We start from the raw sequence: 20,010 nt of genomic DNA on the forward strand, positions 1-20,010 counted from the left end.
ATGCCTTGCCCATCGAAACTGGATGACTTGATTTTCTTTGTGAATGGGAGAAAGGTAAGTGTTGGGTGATACTACTGTGGCTTGCAGAGACAGCAGGAAACTACTAGCTTAAGGGCAATTCTTGTCCAGTCAGGGACAGGAAACCAGGGACTAGGAACCCATACTAATTTGGCCTCTTGCCCACTCAGCCAAGGTTCAGCTTCTGAGAAAATGGGGAGGTGGTAAAGCATCAGGGTTAATCACACATGCCTTGGCATGAGGCAGTCTGGGTCCAATCCAGCTCTGCCATTTACTGTATAACTTTATGCAAGTTACTTCACCTCCCTGAGCCTCAGAGTACCCATCTCTAGAATCTACTTCCTAAAAAGATTAAAAGCAAGATGCTTCTTTCATCTAGTAGGAAATCCCCTGGGTCCTTATAAAGCACTTAGCACTGGGCCTGATATCCTGGTAGCACTGTATCTAGTAACATATCTTGATCCTCAAGCCCAGGAGGACAAGAAATAGAGCTTTGTTTATTTTTATATTTATCAACTTAATTTTTCTGTCGAGATTTCATTAATCAGAATTAGTTGAAATGTAATTGCCGTCAATTTTCAGTCCCCTTTCCCAGGTTGCAACTAAGTTCTAGGGGGAACCTATGTGACAAGAAGAGTGGGCGCTGCCATTGTCGCCCTCCCCTAGTATCCCCCTGTCAGTGCCCACGATCAGGCCACACAGGCTGCTGGTTGACCCTCAGTGCCCTCTGCCAGGCCCGCTCTGCTCATGAGCCTCTCTCTCTCAGGGGAACCTTTCTGTAGTTCCCAAAGCATGTGGCTTCACTGCGATCTTGCCACCTCTTCCAGGGCCCCTCTGCACTCCAATCCCACAAACCTAACTGGCCGGGTCCACCCTCCCACCCCAAGAAAGGAGATAGAACATAGAGTTTTCCTCATGTCCCTTGTAACTCTCTCTCCTGTAACCAGCATCCACAGCCAGCAGCCACCCTACATTTTTCCAAACCTTCTTTCATGAGCTGAGTCCTAACTCACTTGTTCCACCTGCCTAGGCTTTGGAGTCTCCTTTGTCTATTTTCTGTTCCAAATCCCTTCTGAATCATGAGCCCAAAATTATTCTTAGGGGGAGGGTCTACACAAATTCATGTTTTTCTTCTAGGAAGAAAGGAAGACCCTAACATGAATAGCCCACTGTGTCTTCCTTTCCTCTGATGCCACAGAATGGCTGGAGGTGTTTAGAGGACACTCTAAAATAAAGTCAAAGGAAATATCCCAAAATAAGCAAGTGGGAAAGAAGCACCAAAGAAGATCCCTCCAGGCTTCTGAGTGGTAATCCCCCACTTCTCGAGGAGAGGGAGGGAGAAATTCTAGTGTACCACCAGAGACACCCTGAGTCCTGAGCTGGGACAAGTCTCACCATTAGCCGCTCTGCCATGAGTGGACTGGCACACTCAGGGACCCCTTCAGGATGACAACAACTCTCCCCACCTCCCATTTCTGCCACCAACTCTTGAGATCGCTCATATTATCCATGTGCTCCCCACTGGAGGTGTCTCAGAGGTGCCAGATGAGAAACTTCCTATCTAGATGTCTTCCCTCCAGGACCCTGCGTTGTATACACACACACACACACACACACACACAGACACACACACACACACACACACACACACAGCATCCAAGTCTCTCCCCAGTTTCAAATATTCCAGGAGTACAAAAGACTGAGTTGGAAGATTCCACACACACAGGTAATGGAGCAAACATGAAGAATGTAACTCCCAGTGGGGGTTTACCCAGCGGTGGCCCCCCCACTCTAATCACATATAAAAGCATTGTTGTCACACTTGGTAAGTCTCCAGCTCTGTACATGTATGTGAAACTTGTTTGCCTTCAGAGCAAAAAATAAATGGGTAAATGAAAGTATTATACCCGAGTACCTAAATCAAGCAGGCCACGGCAGACATTACTGTCGGTCACCCTCTCGATCCCCATAATAAATCTCTTTTCTGTTTCCAACGCAGGTGATAGAGAGGAATGTGGACCCAGAAGTCACTCTGCTGACCTTCTTACAAAAGAACTGGATCCTTTTGATCAAAATCTGGGCAGTGTCTATGTTTGCCTTAAAACTTAAGCCTGCTATGATTATGAAAACTAATCTAACTTCTCTGTCTCCAGTCAGCCCCGTTGGCCCTTGCTGTCTCTGCTTTTGGCAGTGGTTTTAAGGATAGTAAGTTAATTGGGCTATTTGGAGAGCTTCTTATATCTGGATTTAATAGCAATGAAACAGAAGCTAAGCTCTTTACTTCAGCACTAATTATTCCTTTAAGGGCTCTCCAAATCCCCAGGAGGGTGGTTATATAATAGAGATTTATGTTGCATGTACCCTGGCCTGGCGGGAAACCAGATTCTCCAGATTCAGGAAGAGCATGTGTCATCAGAAAAGATTGCCTTTCCCTACATCTGTTCTCGTATGAGAGATTTTTCCTGACCATTTTATATTCTGAAATTTAGATCTTCATAATGACAAACATTTTAAGTGGTAGGTCTAATGTATCTCTCCGAGAAGCCAAAAGGTAAGTAAAGAAATGGCAGAAATTATAAATTTATGGAGTCAGCCCATGGACAAGTTTTGTTTAAAAGTCCACATGGTGTTTAGTTAGTTATCAATGCTTGAAAATTAGGAAATCTCATATTTTAAAAACTCAAGATTTTTGAGCTTCTCATGAGAAACGAGAAAATAGTCATTGCTGCATGGCAGCCATCTTGCTGAGCAGGGAGGGACTGCCCTAGTGCCCTATCTAGAATGGGCACAAGCTCTCCAGTTACACGCAGCCCACTCCACTCATTTACATGCCTCTCTGATAAGCATCTGATGTTAGAACTTAGTTTAGATGAACAAGCCTTATGGCTTAAAAAAAATGTCAGTGATTCTGAAATCTTCTGAACCAGTCAAATGAATTACATCCAATCTCATAAACTAAACTGGCTGGAAGTGGACCACAATTAGGAAGAAGGAGGAGTAAAGAGAGGGGGTGGAGTCTGAGCCTGGATTTGGGCTTGGACTCTGACCAAGCGAGAGCACAGGAACACATTAGGTGAGATCTGAAAGTAAGGATGGGAGTTTTTGCCAAAGGCTCAGTCACTTGTTTTCAAACCATAAGACTTAATCATAGGAAACAAACTGAGGTTTTCTTGGAGGAGAGGGGGGTGAGGGAACGGGGTAGCTGGGTGATGGACATTCAGGAGGACTTGTGATGTAATAATGAAGGATGGGTATCATATAAGATGATGAATCACTGACCTCTACCTCTGAAACTAATATGTTAATTAATTGAATTTAAATTTAAAAAATTAAAAAGAAAAAATAAAAATAATTAAAAAACAAAACCAATGCAATACAAATGGACAAAACTAGAACACATTGAACTGCTAAAAATGTGATCTTCTCTCCCAATTACATGATTGGGACCCAGAATACCTATAACGAAATAGGGCTTTTCAAAGGGTTTTTACAGCCATCGTCCTATAAGATGCTCATGATAAGCCTGTGAAGATAAAGTAGGTATTACTTTTCCCTCTTTGCAAGTGAGAAAACCAACAGGAAAAGTTAGTATGTTCAGTATCACACAACTAATAGGATCTAAAGTGGCCTTTAATGACTTCTCAGACCTACCCTTCACCCCCCAAAAGAAGACCTTCCTCACTAGCGACACCCCAGGGAGGCAGCTGTAAGGGGGTGACATGTGTGCTGTGCATCTTTTCCTTGAACAGCCCTTCTAGTACGCCTCACAGGAACCAAGTACGCCTGTGGAGGAGGAGGGTGCGGAGCCTGCACTGTGATGGTGTCGAAGCGTGACCCGCTGTCTGCGAAGATCAGGTATCCTACCCAGAAGCCAGAGGCCAGGGGGGCTTTGTTTCTTTGCCAGGCTTATATTCCCATCTGAGCACAAAATGTCTCTAAGCCCTTGTGATTCTGACCCTCCTTAGATCTTCAACCCCTCTGAAAATTGGACAAAAGCTATGAGCTCTCTACTCAGAAAGTACATAAACTAATTATATTTTGCACATAGTTTCAGGGAGATTACAGACCTCCTAAGGCCCATCTGTGTGAGAATTCATAATGCCTGTCTAGAAAAGATTTAGTAAACGCACGCCTCCCTGGGTGAGACGAGTTGAAAAGCAAAGAAGGAGTGTCCAGAAAACTGGGTCCCTTTAAGGTTTCTGGGCTGAAAACAGCCAGATCCTCGTTGCGGCTCAATATACTCATCCAGGGAGTAAATGCTTGACTTAGGAGAAACATTTATCTTTGGCGGTCATGTACTCCATGTACTCGCTGTCTACACATGCGTCACGAGCACAGCTTGTTCTAATCACACAATACTCCCTATGCCATTGCCCTGATTATTAAGGCTTCACAGTCCTTCCTGTTTTTCTTATTCCCTTGTTGTGTTGATAACATTCACAATAAAGGTGGGAGCAGAATCCAGCTTGGGACCTTTCGCCACTAGAGCTTCTGGTCCCCCCCTCGCCTTCTCCTTTCTCCTACTAAGGTGTCTGGAGTAATCTTTTCATTCACCACCTCAGGGTTTGCTGGCCAAACCCAACACATCTATGCATCCCTGGTTAAGAAACCCCAATTTAGGCAAACCATTCATTTTACAGATGAGGAAACTGAGGCTTAAAGAGATGAAGTGACTTGTTCAAGATCACACAAGTTTCTAGAACAAGGACTTGAACCCCCACATGTTCTGGCTCTGAAGATAATGCCTTTTCTACTGCTGGGTTGAACCAACCCTGCAGAGCAGGGACCTGGGCCACAATTGCATCCTTTAATTAAGGGCCAGATTCCAGGACGTGGGCTGCTCCCAAATCCACTGGCCCAAGAAATCAAGAAATAGCCTCAGAACACATGTCATTCCACTGTTGAATGAACTTATCCAGAGATTTTAAAATTAACAAGCAAAAAAATTCTCAAATGTAAACATAAAAGACATAAGTGTACCTTTTACCTGTTATGGGGTCAATATCCTAATGAATACTAGTTGAGGTCCAATCATATTCCTGATGACATGAGTCCATTCCCATTGAGTCCAGACCCAAGTGGGTCTGTATGGGCTTAGAAAGTTTTTCTGAAGTTCAGAATGCCCAGGTTCCCTCTAAGGATCCTCAATTCTTACAGATAGTACAGTGTCAGCAGAGAGGACTCTAAATTCTCCTTCCCTGTCACCCCTCCAGTTCCCCATCCCCCAGGCTGAATGATAGGCTTGGGGAGTTTTCTGCTGCCCTTCTTGGTTCCCAGATTCCCCAAGAGGCAGGACTGTGTTACTCTCCTTGATTTTCCTTGTGTTGCTCATATGAAGACACTTCTCCATTACTGCATGCCTGGTGCCCATCTGCTCTCTGTATGGGGCTGCTGTCACCACCGTGGAAGGTGTTGGAAGCATCAACACCAGGCTTCACCAAGTGCAGGTAAGAGCACACTGTAGTTTTCTCACTTCTTAACTTTTTCTTTTTAACCAATGCTGTGTTGACTCTGCTGCCTGGAGCTTCTAGGTTGTAATCAGGTAAGTAGAAGCTTTGGATGCATATTGATCAAGATAATAACACTGAGGTGATTTAAAGAAAGCTGGAAATCCATCCACATTTTATTAGATGATCATCTTTTTTTCTTACTTTTTCCACTTGAATGATAAGCAGGATTATCAAAACATTGATGCCTATGTGACTATAGGCTGGAGTATATTGTACACAGGATATTATTCATAGGATAAAATGTCAGAGGCGAACAAGATAAAACTCAGGATCATTCCCTGTGGCATAGGAGGTCTTGGGAGTAAAATCAGAACTGAGGCTGACTGTACCAGAGCACACGGACAATCATTTCTCCAAATCTTAACTTGAAGCTGGAACACAGAGGCTGGTTTTAAGCGTTGGCAGGAAACACATCCACTCTTCTGTCATTGTCACAAAGAAGGGAGCTAGAGAACTGGAGAATCATAGGTCCAGATCCACCAGGACTGCAGGTGCTTCCAGCAGGAGGAGCCCAGAGAGTCTCTGGGTTTCACAACATGAGAATCAATTCCAGGAAAGGTCAGCAAAGGCCAAGGACCGAGCAGAATTTACTAGAATGTCTGGGGAGATCAGAGAGGATAACACTCTGAAATCTAGAACAGGGCTTCCCAAATTTTAATGTGCTAAGAATCATCTGGGAGCTTGTTAAAAATACAGATTCTGAGTCAGGAGTTTTGGAGCAGAGGCCTGAGGTTTTGCACTTCCTACAAGCTCCCGGGTAGAGCCGACACCACTGGTCCATGGACTACACTTTAAATAGCAAGGATCTAGGACACAGACAAAAATCTTGGCTCTTTGAAAGTAGAACTCCTTTTGAGCCAACACAAAAGAATTTAAAGAAGAAGGTAAAGTGAGGTCAACAGTAAATAGTCTCCAAATCAATCAAAAAGAGGTGGCCCCATGGTCAGAATTAAGCTGGACGAGATGTGGAGGTATTCAAGAAAATCATTTCTGAAACATACACATACTTTCCTTATAATTATTGATTTCCAGACAATTCTCACTCTGGGAATAGAAGCTGCACACTGTTAACTCCCAGTTAGAAGGATCTGGGCATCTGAGCTTGAGAGATGATTATAATGATAGAATATGGCTTCTGAGTCACCTCCTCCAGAGCAGCATAGGAAAGGGGATGGCTGGCCATCTCTGAGCCAGGGCAGGGGTGCACTGCTCAGGCACTGGGTTCCAGCATGATAAGGGAGGTGCCAGATGGGGACTCTGGTGAGGAGTGGTGACAACAGAAAGGCCTGTGATCATGCATGTGTCCTTCTAGAAGAGGATTGCCAAGAGCCATGGAACCCAGTGTGGGTTCTGCACCCCTGGGATGGTGATGTCCATGTACACACTGCTTAGGAACCACCCGCAGCCCTCAGAGGAGCAGCTCATGGAAGCCCTGGGAGGTAGGGCTGACATGGAAAAAACCACCACACGCTTCAGGCTGCTCCACCCCACTCACAAGGTCATCTCAGCCCCACTCAAGGGCCCCCTGGTTGTTTCTAAAGTAGCTACAGCTCACCCAGGAGCAGAGAAGAATGGCAGAGCACTTGCCGGAGAGGCCACACACACCTCGTGACACCTGAGTTCTCTATCCATTGACTTACTTGGCTGCCTTCACTGGGTCTGTCATCACCGTGTCACCAACTAGGTCAGTTAAAACAACAGGAATTTATTCTTTCACAGCTGTGGAGGCTACAAGTCTGAAACCAGGGCGTCAGCAGGGCCGTGCTCCCTCTGAAAGCTCTAAAAGAGGACACCTCCTTGCCTTTTCTTTGCCTCTGGTGCTTGACAACCAACCTGGCATTTCTTGATGCATTGCTCTAGTCTCTGCCTCTGTCTCCTCATGGGCTTTCTTCCCTGTGTCTGTGTCCAAATTTTCCTCTTCTTATAAGGACACTAGTCCTTATAAGGATTAGGATGGACTCTAATCCAGTATGACCTCAATTTAACTTGAGTATATCTGCAGAGGTGCTATTTCCAAATAAGGTCACATTCATAGGTTCCAGGTGTCAGAACCTCAACATATCTTTTTTGGAGGACACAATTCAACCCACAACAGAGCCCTTCACATATTGAAAGGACACTTTTAAATTTAAAAATGAGTTTAAGTTACTAGAGAGGAGTACCTACTCATATCCCTTTTGCAGGATCAATAAACACCATTCTCAGGTGTCAACAGTCTCTAAACAAGTCATCTGTTAGATACACAGATTCTTAGATGGAGACCTGAAGGGTGAGCACAGACACCCTGTAATCTACCAGTTGCTTCCTTTGCTCTCTCTGCCCCATTACAGAAAATCATACCATGCCTTAGAACTTGCCTATGTTTTCTTGTTTTAGGATCCCCTGTATCTTACATAGACACATGTTGAATGAATGAATAAACTAATAGATGGATGCAAGTGAGCTCACCAGATGGATGATCATCTGCTTTAGGACAGAAAATAAAACTGGGATTGATGTGGTCGGAAGGTTCATATTCAAAGAAGAGGAAAAAAGCATTGGACAGTCTGGCAGATATTTAAACACTCTCAAAACAAACAAACAAACAAAAAACTAGGTCTGTTTTAACTTTGGAAAGAAACTAGTGAAAATAAAGCCTACTGATAAGCATGCTTCTTCTCTGATAAGGTAATCTGTGCCGCTGCACTGGGTTATCAGCCAATTCTCGCAAGTGGAAGGACCTTCTGTGTGGTGAGTAGGTGACTGGGGACACCCTACAGAGCACGAATGACAGTGACAGCTGGTCAAGGCTGGGAATACAGGGGTTGAACTGTTTAGATCATCTAAACAGACTATAAGGGAGGCTATGTGAGTTAGTCTCAACTGACTCCTGAGAATTTTAGCTATTTTTTGAGGATGGGGTGAAAGTTACACCACCTCTGGTGTTGCACACCCCACCACAGAGGGCAGGCAGGTGATCTAAGCAGGCATCCAGGTATCTTCCGTGACTAGTTACGCAAGGCACCAGGACAGCACAGGTAGTAGGGTTCCAGCAAACCCAAGGAGACAAGAAAAGGTGTGGAATTGGCTTTGGGGAGGCAAGGGTAGTTCCAAGAATTCAGACTGGCTGGGAAAGTGTAAGCAGGTAAAGAAACCAAATATGCAGTGTAGAATCCAAAATTCAACCCCAAGTACAAGAGCACAGGGAGTTTCCGTCATAAAATGGGGTGATGGACACCTGGGTGGCTCAGTCGTTAAGTGTCTGCCTTCGGCTCAGGTCATGATCCTGGGGTCCTGGGATCGAGTCCCACATCAGGCTCCTTGCTCAGAGGAAAGTCTGCTTCTCCCTCTGCCTGCCGCTCCCCCTGCTTGTGCTCTCTCTCTCTCTGACAAATAAATAAATAAAACTTTTTAAAATAATAAAATAAAATAAGATAAAATGTGGTGCTTCACTGGGCTGCTGTGAAGATCAAATGAGAAATCATTGGCAAAGCATGTAGCAAAGTTCTGGCTGGCACTTAGTGGCTACAGTTTACTGACGGTGCTGTTGAGGCAGGATGGATGTGGGCAGTACTGCCCTTATTCCCAAGCAAGGGGGACTCCACATTTGGAAAGGCCCCTTGCTGGTCCCTCCTCCAGCCATTCTCAGGAGACAATGGAGCCAAGGTGACTTGTTTAGCTGGACCCTTCACCCTTTTCTAGACCATGCTCCAGATTTGGTCTTGACCCCATTCCCAGGCCTAACACCAACCTCTTCCTGAGCCCATCTTCCTAGGGCAGATCATAACAGCCAGTGTGTACCCCCTAGGTTAGAGGGCAGCCAACAACTGGCTGTTTCTGGAAAGAGTGGATGGAACTAAGGCATTCAGGCCGGGAGGTTCACACAGGTGTTTGAGGCCCCTCAGTTCAGAACAGAGCCAGGGTGGGAAGAGGAGGGCAGCAGGCCAAGGCCGGGGCATCCATTTATACTTTTGCCCTCGCTCCACAAATAGCAGAGGTGGGCCTGGAAGTGGACCAGCAGGTGTATCCCTCTCCCCAGAGCCAGGAAGCCCCCGTAGGCGCATGTCCCAGACTTCTGCGGCCACACGGGGGAGCCAAAGTTGATAAGCTGAGAAATAAAATGAATAGCTTGTAAACCCATTAAATTGCCAGTGTAAGTGAAGCACTTGTCAAATATGAATAAAGGAAGTTAAAGGAAACCTCCCTCTCTCTGGAATATGGATGTTATCCACCTTTCCAGGCACAGACTCTGGGGATAAAGGCAAAAATGTGGTCAGAGATCCACCTGCAGCCAGCTAGCCCCAGGGACTTTAATGGGTGAAATAAACTGGGCCCCAATGGAAATACCCGAGGCTCACATCTACTAGGTCAAGAGAAGATGGGCTGTTTCTGTTATAGTTGATTCATGGCCCGTCGTGGATGCTCTCAGAGCTCTGAGTAAGAGAGGAAGCTCTGGTCGCTGGGCCCAGACGGTTTTGCTTCTTGGACAGTTAGGAAGATGGCAGCCTGAGGCATTTGGGCAGAGAACTGGGGTATCTGAAAGAAAGTATTTTACTAGATACTGAGGAGAAATTATTTAAGGAAGAAGACACAAGAGGTAAATTTGGAGGAAATGGGAAATGAAAGAACCAGTAAATGGAAACCTGCTGTAAAATTCAACTGTCCATTCATTCCCAGTCAGTCCCATGCAGATCCCAAATGTCTAGAAGACCCGGTTCCAAAATAGGTTTTTTTCTCCATCTTTCTTTATTTTTTTCTTTTCTTTTGTCTGAAAGGTCCTTATATAAATGATAACATTCAGTATTGCTAGATCTTATATATTCTAGAGAATGATTAAATCATCATTTCCCTAACAGGTATCATATCAATTAATTCTACCACTAGGAATTCACCTATGAAAAAATTCAGAGACGTACACAAAGCTGTCCATGTAATGAACAGAAATGTTCATATGTTTTTTATAGTTATACAATGAAGGGAAAAAACCTAAGTATATAACAATAGCAAATGTTATGAATATATTGAATATATATATGAATACATATGTATATAAATATATATATTATATATAAATATATATGAATATATGATAGAATAGCCAGAAGATGGACTTTTATATGATCAGCAAAATTATATTTTAAAGACATTTTAGATGTATTATATGTTGACTAATTAAACTTAAATTTAAAAAAAAGACATTTTAATGATATGGAAAAGGATTCACAATATAAATGAATAAATAAACACATAAATGAACAAAATAATAGGCAAATAAATGAATAAAAAGGCAAAATAAAAAGTATATTGTACTATAAATATAGTATATATATAATATATAAAAATATTATCAGTGGAATAGGGTAATTAGAGTTTCTTTTATGCTTCTTTATATTCTTTATTATATAAATTATTATTATACTATATATTATATTTTTCTATATATTATACATCATATTTTATATTTCATAAAAAATTTATTTATTTATTTGAGGGAGAGAGAGAGAGAGTGAGCACATGCACACAGAGGGAGAGGAAGAAGCAGACTCCCCTCTAAGCAGGGAGCCTGATACAGGACTCAGTCCCAGGACCCTGGGATCATGATCTGAGCCAAAGGCCCGCGCTTAACCGGCTGAGCCACCCAGACGCCCCAATCATTCTATATTTGAAATAAAGCAAAAGATCTTGTGATTATCCCTGTTCCAACAGAAACCACCAAAAATGACTAAAAAAAGTCTGGCGTCTCATTTAAATTGCCAAGCCTTTCGAGGCACACACCCATTTACCTATTAAAAAGTTTTTCATCTAAAGGCATTTCACTGTCCTAGGAGTCAAATGGCTGTCAACAGAAAGAAACAGGAAAATGCTGCTTGGGTCCTGGAGAAAATGATTCTTCCTCACTCCGCAGGGAAAGTGACGTGAGTCCCTGTTTGTTTCGTCCTCTCCCTGAGAGTATTGCTTAATGCTGGCCCCCTGTTAAACTTTGCTTGTTCAGTGTTGATGGTCATACTCTGCATTACTTTCAAATCTCCAGAGCACATGCATGAATAAAGCACTTTTCATTTGGAACCTGATAACAGGGTGATTCGAAGCCAGGCTCTGATTTTCCCCTTCAGTCTCTGGAAGGATGAAATGAGAAAACATAAACCCACTCAGTATTGCTAGATCTTATATATTCTAGAGAATGATTAAAGGAATCATAAAAGAGGAAAAGACCTGCCCCAACTCTGGTGAGTCCCATCCTTGGGTGGGAAGGGGGTTTTGTGCCTGGCCCCACTCAGGCAGAGCTGTCCTCTATCACCACGTCCTCTCCTTTGCAGACAGAGGGCACTGCAACCTCAGGAAGGGAGCCTGTCTAAAGTCACATGGCAAGGGCATGATCACCACAGCTGGGAAGTTTAGCCGGAAACACTGCGGTCTCTGGCTTTGCTCTCTGAGAGATAGTAGTTTCCAAAAAAGACCCACTGCCAAGTTCTTAAAGGAATTACTCAGAGAAGTTGGAATAAGGATAAAATAGGGTCCGCTCCCCATAGACAAGGAAATCTGAGAGAACAGAGCTGCCCTTAGACAAAACCAAGCCCATCATCCCCCTGCTGTATCTATTTCTATCCCGCACACCTACCTTTAAGGAAGAAGGTCTTGGCCTCCCACTGTCACCTCATTTTAGTCTGAAGAAGATGTGCAGAGAAATAGAGGGTTATTGCCAAAGAAGGTAGACTGCACCCTCCAAGAACACTTCACAGAGGATCAGTGTGCCTCAGAGGGGTCAATACATTCAATTATCCTCGATTTTGTCATACAATACAATTATCCTTGATTTTGTGGCCTCAGAAAGTCCATCTGGGTAATGACTGGGCTCTGGGGACAACCTGACTCACTTTAACCAAACTCAAAAGAACATGATATTTAAACCGGAATGTGCCCTAATATTCATTTACAGAAACCCAATTATAAAGTGGATCTTATGGTCACTGAGCTGCATGTCCTTTCCCTATAGGAAAACACACATAGGAAGTTCCATTATAATGAGGTTGCTTAGTGAACATGGATGCAGAGCAATTGGATAATCTTAAGGGTAATACCACAGAAGACCCCTCTCTTCCACCAGGGTAGACCAGCTGGATGGCAGGGGTCTGCCCCATGACTCTCCCTTCTCTTAAAGCTATGTTAAGATCTTCTATTATTGGACCAGCTATTAAGCCCTGGTCTAACACCTGTTTGGTGAAACTTTAATTCCTCAGATCTGACTCTGTATGTTTTTTTTTACATTTTCATTCTCACACACCAGCTTATTCCTAGGTTTTAAAGACATACCGCATTATTGCCCCCAGGTACTGCCTACATTTCTAATTCTAGCTAATGCAAAAATTGATCATTGAGACGTTGGCCTGTAATTCCTCAATCTGGGGTCTTACTAAGAGCCTTTATAAGGAACAGTTCCAAGTTTCTCTTCTGGAACCTGGGAAGACCCCAGAGAAACAGAAAAAGAGGGGGAGTGTTGGACAAATGTCAATCCATTTCACCTAATTGTCACAAGTTACCCTAAATATAAATTATTTCCATTTATCTTTAGAAAGGTTAAGTACCTTTCTTTCGGGAGGGTCAGGGAGCCAAATTGTGGCAGAGCTGAGAATGAACCCAGATCTGCCCCTGATGTCTACCCATGTTCTTCTCCAATACACAGACCTCTAGCTCTGCTTCCCATGGTTCTCCCAGTTTGCTGCATGTTTTTAGGAATGTTTTCTGGGAGTAAGTGATTCCAAAGCTAAAACAGATCTCTTTCAGACAAGATTAGAGTTTGTGTAACTTTCCACTGTGCTTTAGTTTCCTAATTGGTAAAAATGGAGATGATAATTTACATTCTTTATATAATTGTTGTGAGGACTAAACAAATTATCAATACATGTAAAAGCACTTGGAATGTAACACTCCATAAATGTTAGCTATTGTTATTAAAATTAGTGGGGGTGGTTTATGCATAGGCATGTATGTCTAGAGTCATTTTTATTTAAACTTCAGGACTTCTTAGAGCCTTTAGTGTTTTGAATCCTGACTTGACTGGTGAGAGGACAGTGGCTGGGGCCCAGTGAAGATGAGTCCCCAGACTTATTGACCTCTGATAATTTCTCATATACTGCCTTGGTGTTTCACAGGGGACTCTTTGAACTATTTCAAAGAATACTCTTTTCCTTAGTATCATATCAGGGGCAAATCAGTATTTCTCTTACAACAAGGTTCTTATTTAAAACTTTGATTTGGTTTGAACTATTTCCCATTACTCTCATATTAGGAGAGTAGGAGAATTATGACTATGTTCATTTTGCCTAATTAATGTAAAGAATTACAATGCTGTTTCTGGTTTAGCTGGGCTGACAAGACCATCTTCTGCCCTTTATAAAGATTTGCACAGAGTTATTTGCAGAAGTTGAGTTCCAGCCCTTGGACCCTACCCAGGAGCTCATATTTCCCCCAGAACTCTTGGTAAGACAAGTTGGGTGCTTTATGTGTTTGTTCAAATGTCACTGATTATAAACTAAGTTTTATAAAACCACCTTTCCTTCCTGCAAAGTTGTCAAACTGTGGAAATATTTGGTCACATCAAGAAGCCTGTCCCCACCCAGGTCAGCAAGCCCTCCCTGGCTGATGCCCTGGACACGCTCCCTGAAGCCTCAGCTGAGGCTCTTTGTTGAATGACTTCGTCATTATGCTCACCGTTGTCATCTGCAGCATTTCTGTTGACTGTCCTAGCCGTCCAGCTTTGCTCAGCTTCTAACTTGGTCTTCCAGCCACACTAGTACATTGACCCCAAGAAGTACTTCCAGGGCGCTCCCTATGACCTACCCTTCCCTCTATCAGCATCTCTTTATCCTCTCTGGCATCTAGTGGTCCCATTCTATAAAATAGCTATTTCTGAAGGGGTTCTGATGTGTTTATTCACTCATTCAACAAATATCAATCATCCACCAACTTGCCAGGCACTGTTCTAGGTACTAAATATAGAGCAAGGAACAAAACTAACACAAAACCTACCCACAGGGGGTTGTCATCTGGTAGGAGAGACAGGTAATAAGCAAGATAATAGATAAGAGATACAGCATGTTAGCCAGTGAGAAGTGGTAAGAAGGAAAAAAAAAAAAAAAACTGAGAAGGGAGCTGGAATACTGGCCAGAAAAGATTTCTCTGAGAAAGTAACATTTGAAAAAAGTTCACCAGAAGTGAGGGAGCAGCCTCGACCGTAGGGAAAAAGCAGTCCAGGCAGTGCATGCAGCAGGTGCAAAGGGGTCAAGGGTAGGAGAGCGCCTGCCCTGACCAAGAGGCAGAGCAGGGTGCAGCCTGGCTGGAGCACAGTGAACGAGGTCAGAAAGCCACTGGGGAACAGACCACAAGGACTTAGGCTGCTGACTTTTACCCCGTGAGAAATGAGAAATGATTAGGGAGGTTGGACGGGGGAGTGGCAGGTTCCTATTAATGTTGTAATGGGATCTGGGATCTTTCTGGCTGCTGGGATGGGAAGAGCCTGGTGAGGGGCCCAGGAAGGAACAGTGAGCCTCGTCAGGGTGGTAGGTCTATCCTGAGAGATGGTGGTGTCGGACCAGGCTGCCAGCATGTAGCTGAGAAGAGAGTGGATTCTGGATATATTTTGAAGGAAGGGCAGTGGCCATTGACAGAGAAGGGGAAGACCTCAGGAAGAGCAGGGTATTTTTTTGGTGGGGGATCCTTTTGGGGGGCTTCAGAAAGGATGGGGTATGAGGAGTTCCGTTTGGGATATGTTAAATCTGAGATGTCTATTAGACATCTCAGAGGAGACATCAAGTTCTCATTCAGATCTATGAGTTTGGATTTCAGAGGAAAAGTCCAGGCTGACGATGTTAATTTAGGATTATTAGTATAATTATGATTTTTAAGGCCATGATACTGAATTGTGTTCAATTATCTATAATGAAGTATCATTGACAGGTGCCAACCTATATCATCACTTGCCTGCCAAGAGCTACATATATTAACAAGTCTTAAGTTAAAGAAGTGAATATCTAATTATGGAAATACAGGCATTAGTCAATGAGTGTCGTGAGTCTTTTCAGTCAAATGGACCCCGGGACTCCTGCAATCTCTCTAGAGGAATATACCTCCCTCGGGGAACCTGGAAGGCAGGTGTGCGCATGTGCAGACACACTTGTCCTTTGCACTTAGAGAATGGCAGAGAAGCCATAAAAACAAACCCTGACCTTTTGTGGAGAGAGGGTTACCTGGATCTCCCCTGGCACCCTCAAGGATCTCCTGGAGCTGAAAGCCAAACATCCTGAAGCCCCTCTCATCTCGGGCAACACCTCACTGGGTGAGTGATTACAGCATTTCTCACGCCACTGTTAGAGCCGAGCCCGACCTCCCATCCCCTACTTCGCTTTCAGTCTACAAACACTCCTTTTTAAGCCTCATCCTTTAGAATAAAAAGGTTATAATAGAGTAGTGCATTATAGAAATTATTATAGAAATAATTAGATCATTATATCATATGATATATAATATAATAGTACACAATATGCTATTTCGTGTCATGAGTATATGTGATATATATCATATGATATAATGATCTAATTATTTCTATAATTTTAGATATAAATAATATGTATAAATTGTATATATTATAATAATATAAAAGAACAATACAAATATTATATTATAATAAAGTGGTCTCCAAAGTTGGGTATACCTATACCCTGGGAGTATGCAGCATGACCCCCTGAGGTGTGGAGAAAAAATATTAGAGGGGTTTTTTATCATTTAATTTGTCTTATCTTTTTTTATTTTGTTTTTGTTAATTAGTGAGTAGATACAAGAGAAGTTTATAAAATATGCATGGGTATGTTAACAGTGCACACCCAGTTATCACCTACACCCAGTTTAAGAATGAGAACTTTACCAAGAACTTTGAAAGCCCCCTGAGTCCTCCTAACCACATCCCCTACCCTTCCCTTCCTCTCAGAAGCACTCATTAGTCCGAATGTGATGGTCAGTCACTTTCTTGTTTTTACAATTTTACCACATATATTTGAGTCTTTAAGCAATATGTCATTTAGCATATTTTTGAACTTCACGTAAATAGACTGACACAGTATTCTTCTTCAATTTGCTTTGTTTGTTCAACATTCTTGACCTGAAATACACTCATAATGTTGCAGGCAACTGCTAGATTCCATTGTATGACTGTACAATTTGCTCATCCATTCTACTGTTGAAGGACATGGAGTGCTTTCCAAGTTTTGGCTATATGAATATTCTTTTTTTATTATTTTTTATTTTCATTCCAATATAGTCAACGCACAGTGTTATATTAGTTCCAGGTATACAATACAGTGATTCAACAATTCTGTATATTGCTCAGTGCTCATCATGGTGAGTGCAGTCTTTAATCCCCATCACCTATTTCACCCATCCCCCCACCCACCTCCCCTTTGGTAACCATAAGTTTGTTCTCTGTTGTTAAAAATCTTTCTTAGGTTGTCTCTCTCTCTTTTTTTTTTTGCCCTTGCTCATTTGTTTTGTTTCTTAAATTTCACATATGAGTGAAATTGCATAGTATTTGTCTTTTTCTGACTGACTTATTTCACTTAGCATTATACCCTCTAACTCTATCCATGTCATTGCGAATGGCAAGATTTCATTCATTTTTATGACTAATATTCCATTGTATATATATATATATATATATATATATATATATATATATATAATCTCACATCTTCTTTATCCATTCATCTATTGATGGACACTTGGCTTGTTTCCGTAATTTGGCTATTGTAGATAATACTGCAATAGACATAGGGTGCATGTATCCCTTTGAATTAGTATTTTTGTATTTTGGGGGTAAATACCCAGTAGTGCAATTACTGGATCGTAGGGCAGTTCTATTTTTAACTTTTTGAAGAACCTCCATACCGTTTTCCACAGTGGCTGCACCAGTTTGCATTCCCACCAACAATGCGCAAAGGTTACTTTTTCTCCACATCCTCACCAACACCTGTTGTTTCTTGTGTTTTTTATTTTAACCTTTCTGACAGGTATAAAGTGATATCACACTGTAGTTTTTATTTGCATTTCCCTGATGATGAGTGATGTTGAGCATCTTTTCATGTGTCTGTCAGCCATCTGTATGTCTTGTTTGGTGAAATGTCTGTTCATGTCTTCTGCCCATTTTTAATTGGATTATTTGGTTTTTGGCTGTTGAGTTGTAGTTCTTTACACATATTGGATACTCACCCTGTATTGAATATGTCATTTACAAATATCTTCTCCCATTGAGTAGGTTGCCTTTTTGTTGCTTGTTTCCTTTGCTGGGCAGAAACTTTTTATTTTGATGTAGTCCCAATGATTTATTTTTGCTTTTATTTCCCTTGTCTTGGGAGACATAGCTAGAAAAATATTACTACAGATGATGTCAGAGAAACCACTGCCTGTGTTCTCTACTAGGATTTCTATGGTTTCAGATCTCACAGTAGGTTTTTAATCCATTTTGAGTTCATTTTTGTGTATGGTATAAGAAAGTGGTCCAGTTTCATTCTTTTGCATGTTGCATGTTGCTGTCCAGTTTTCCCAACACCATTTGTTGAAGAAACCATCTTTCTCCCATTGTATATTTTTGCCTCCTTTGTTAAAAGTTAATTGACCAAATAATTGTGGGTTTATTTCTGGGTTTTCCATTCTGTTCCATTGATCTATGTGTCTATTTTTATGCCAATACCATACTATTTTGATTACTACAGCTTTGTTAATATAATTTGAAGTCTAGAATTGTGATACCTGCATTTTTTTTTCTTGTTCAAGAATGCTTTGGCTATTCAGGGTCTCTCATGGTTCCATACAAACTTTAGGATTGTTTGTTCTAATTCTGTGAAAACTGCTGTTAGTATTTTGATAGGGATTGCATTAAATCTGTAGATTGCTTTGGGTAGTATAGACATTTTTACAATATTCTTGTAACTCATGAGCGTGGGATGTCTTCCCACTTCTTTGTGTCATCTTGAATTTGTTTCACAAGTGTTTTATAGTTTTCAGAGTACAGGTCTTTCATCTCTTTGTTTAAGTATATTCCTAAATATTTTGTGATTTTTGGTGCAATTGTAAATGGGATTGCTTTCTTAATTTCATTTTCTGCTGCTTCATTATTAGTGTATAGGAATGCAATGGATTTCTATACATTGATTTTATATCCTGCAATTTTACTGAATTCATTTATCAGTTCTATGTTGTTGTTGTCATTTTTGGTGGGATCTTTAGGGTTTTCTATATATAGTATCATGTCATCTGCAAATAGTGAAAGTTTTACTTCTTCCCTACCAATTTGGGTGCCTCTTATTTCTTTTTGTTGTCTCATTGCTGTGTCTAGGACTTCCAGTACTATGTTGAGTAAAAGTGGTGAGAGTGGACATCCTTGTCTCGTTCCTGACTTTAGGGGGAAACCTCTCAATTTTTCTCTGTTCAGTTATTGTTAGCCGTGGGGTTTTCATACAAGACTTTTATTATGTTGAGGTATGTTCCCTCTAAGCCTACTTTGTCAAGGGTTTTTATGATGAATGGATGTTGTACTTTGTAAATGCCTTTTCTGCATCTTTGAAATGATCATATGGTTTTTATCCTTTCTTTTATTGATGTGATGCTTCATGGAGATTGATTTGTGAATATTGAGCTACCCTTGCATCCCAGGAATAAATCCCACTTGATGGTGGTGAATGATTTTTTTAATGTATTGTTGGATTTGGTTTGCTAGTATTTTGTTGAGGATTTTTGCATCCATGTTCATCAGAGATATTGGCCTGTAGTTCTCTTTTTGAGTCATGTCTTTATCTGGTTTTGTTATCAGAGCGATACTGGCCTCACAGAAGGAATTTGGAATTTCTTTTTTCTATTTTTTGGAATAATTCTTTTGAGAAGAATAGGTATTTTTTTTTTAAAGATTTTATTTATTTGTTTGAGAGAGAGAGAATGAGAGAGAGAGAGCGCACATCAGAGGGGATAGGGTCAGAGGGAGAAGCAGACTCCCCGCCAAGCAGGGAGCCCGATGCGGGACTCGATCCCGGGACTCCAGGATCATGACCTGAGCCGAAGGCAGTCGCTTAACCAACTGAGCCACCCAGGCGCCCCGAGAAGAATAGGTATTAACTCTTCTTTAAATGTTTGGTGGAGAGGCGTCTGGGTGGGCTCATTTGGTTAAGCGTCTGCCTTCAGCTCAGGTCACAATCCCAGGGTCCTGGGATCGAGCCCCACGTGAGGCTCCCTGCTCAGCCAGGGGCCTGCTTCTCCCTCGCCCTCTGCCGCTCCCCCTGCTTGTGCCCTCCTGCTCTCTGTCAAATAAATAAATAAAATCTTTTAAAAATAAATAAATAATTCAATGTTTGAGAATTCACCTGTGAAGCTCTCTGGTCCTGGACTTTTGTCTGTTGGGAGTTTTTTGATTATTGCTTCAAATTGCTAGTAATTGGTCTGTTCAAATTTTCTATTTCTTCCTGCT

General features: G+C 42.0%; 1 protein-coding gene across 1 annotated transcript in view; it reads left to right on the forward strand.

Annotated features, from left to right (window-relative positions):
- The window catches only part of LOC113919964 (aldehyde oxidase 2-like), an 80,311-nt gene continuing 60,301 nt past the window's right edge, over positions 1–20,010 (forward strand). Inside the window, 10 exon segments of the mRNA XM_035726724.1 lie at positions 1–54; positions 2,018–2,075; positions 3,777–3,873; positions 5,357–5,465; positions 6,841–6,967; positions 8,196–8,215; positions 8,217–8,258; positions 11,333–11,422; positions 13,905–13,985; positions 15,696–15,840. Of these exon segments, the coding sequence (XP_035582617.1) occupies positions 1–54; positions 2,018–2,075; positions 3,777–3,873; positions 5,357–5,465; positions 6,841–6,967; positions 8,196–8,215; positions 8,217–8,258; positions 11,333–11,422; positions 13,905–13,985; positions 15,696–15,840 (823 nt within the window).

The sequence above is a fragment of the Zalophus californianus genome, chromosome 3, assembly GCF_009762305.2.
Source record: "Zalophus californianus isolate mZalCal1 chromosome 3, mZalCal1.pri.v2, whole genome shotgun sequence".
In the NCBI taxonomy this organism is placed as follows: Eukaryota; Metazoa; Chordata; class Mammalia; order Carnivora; family Otariidae; genus Zalophus; species Zalophus californianus.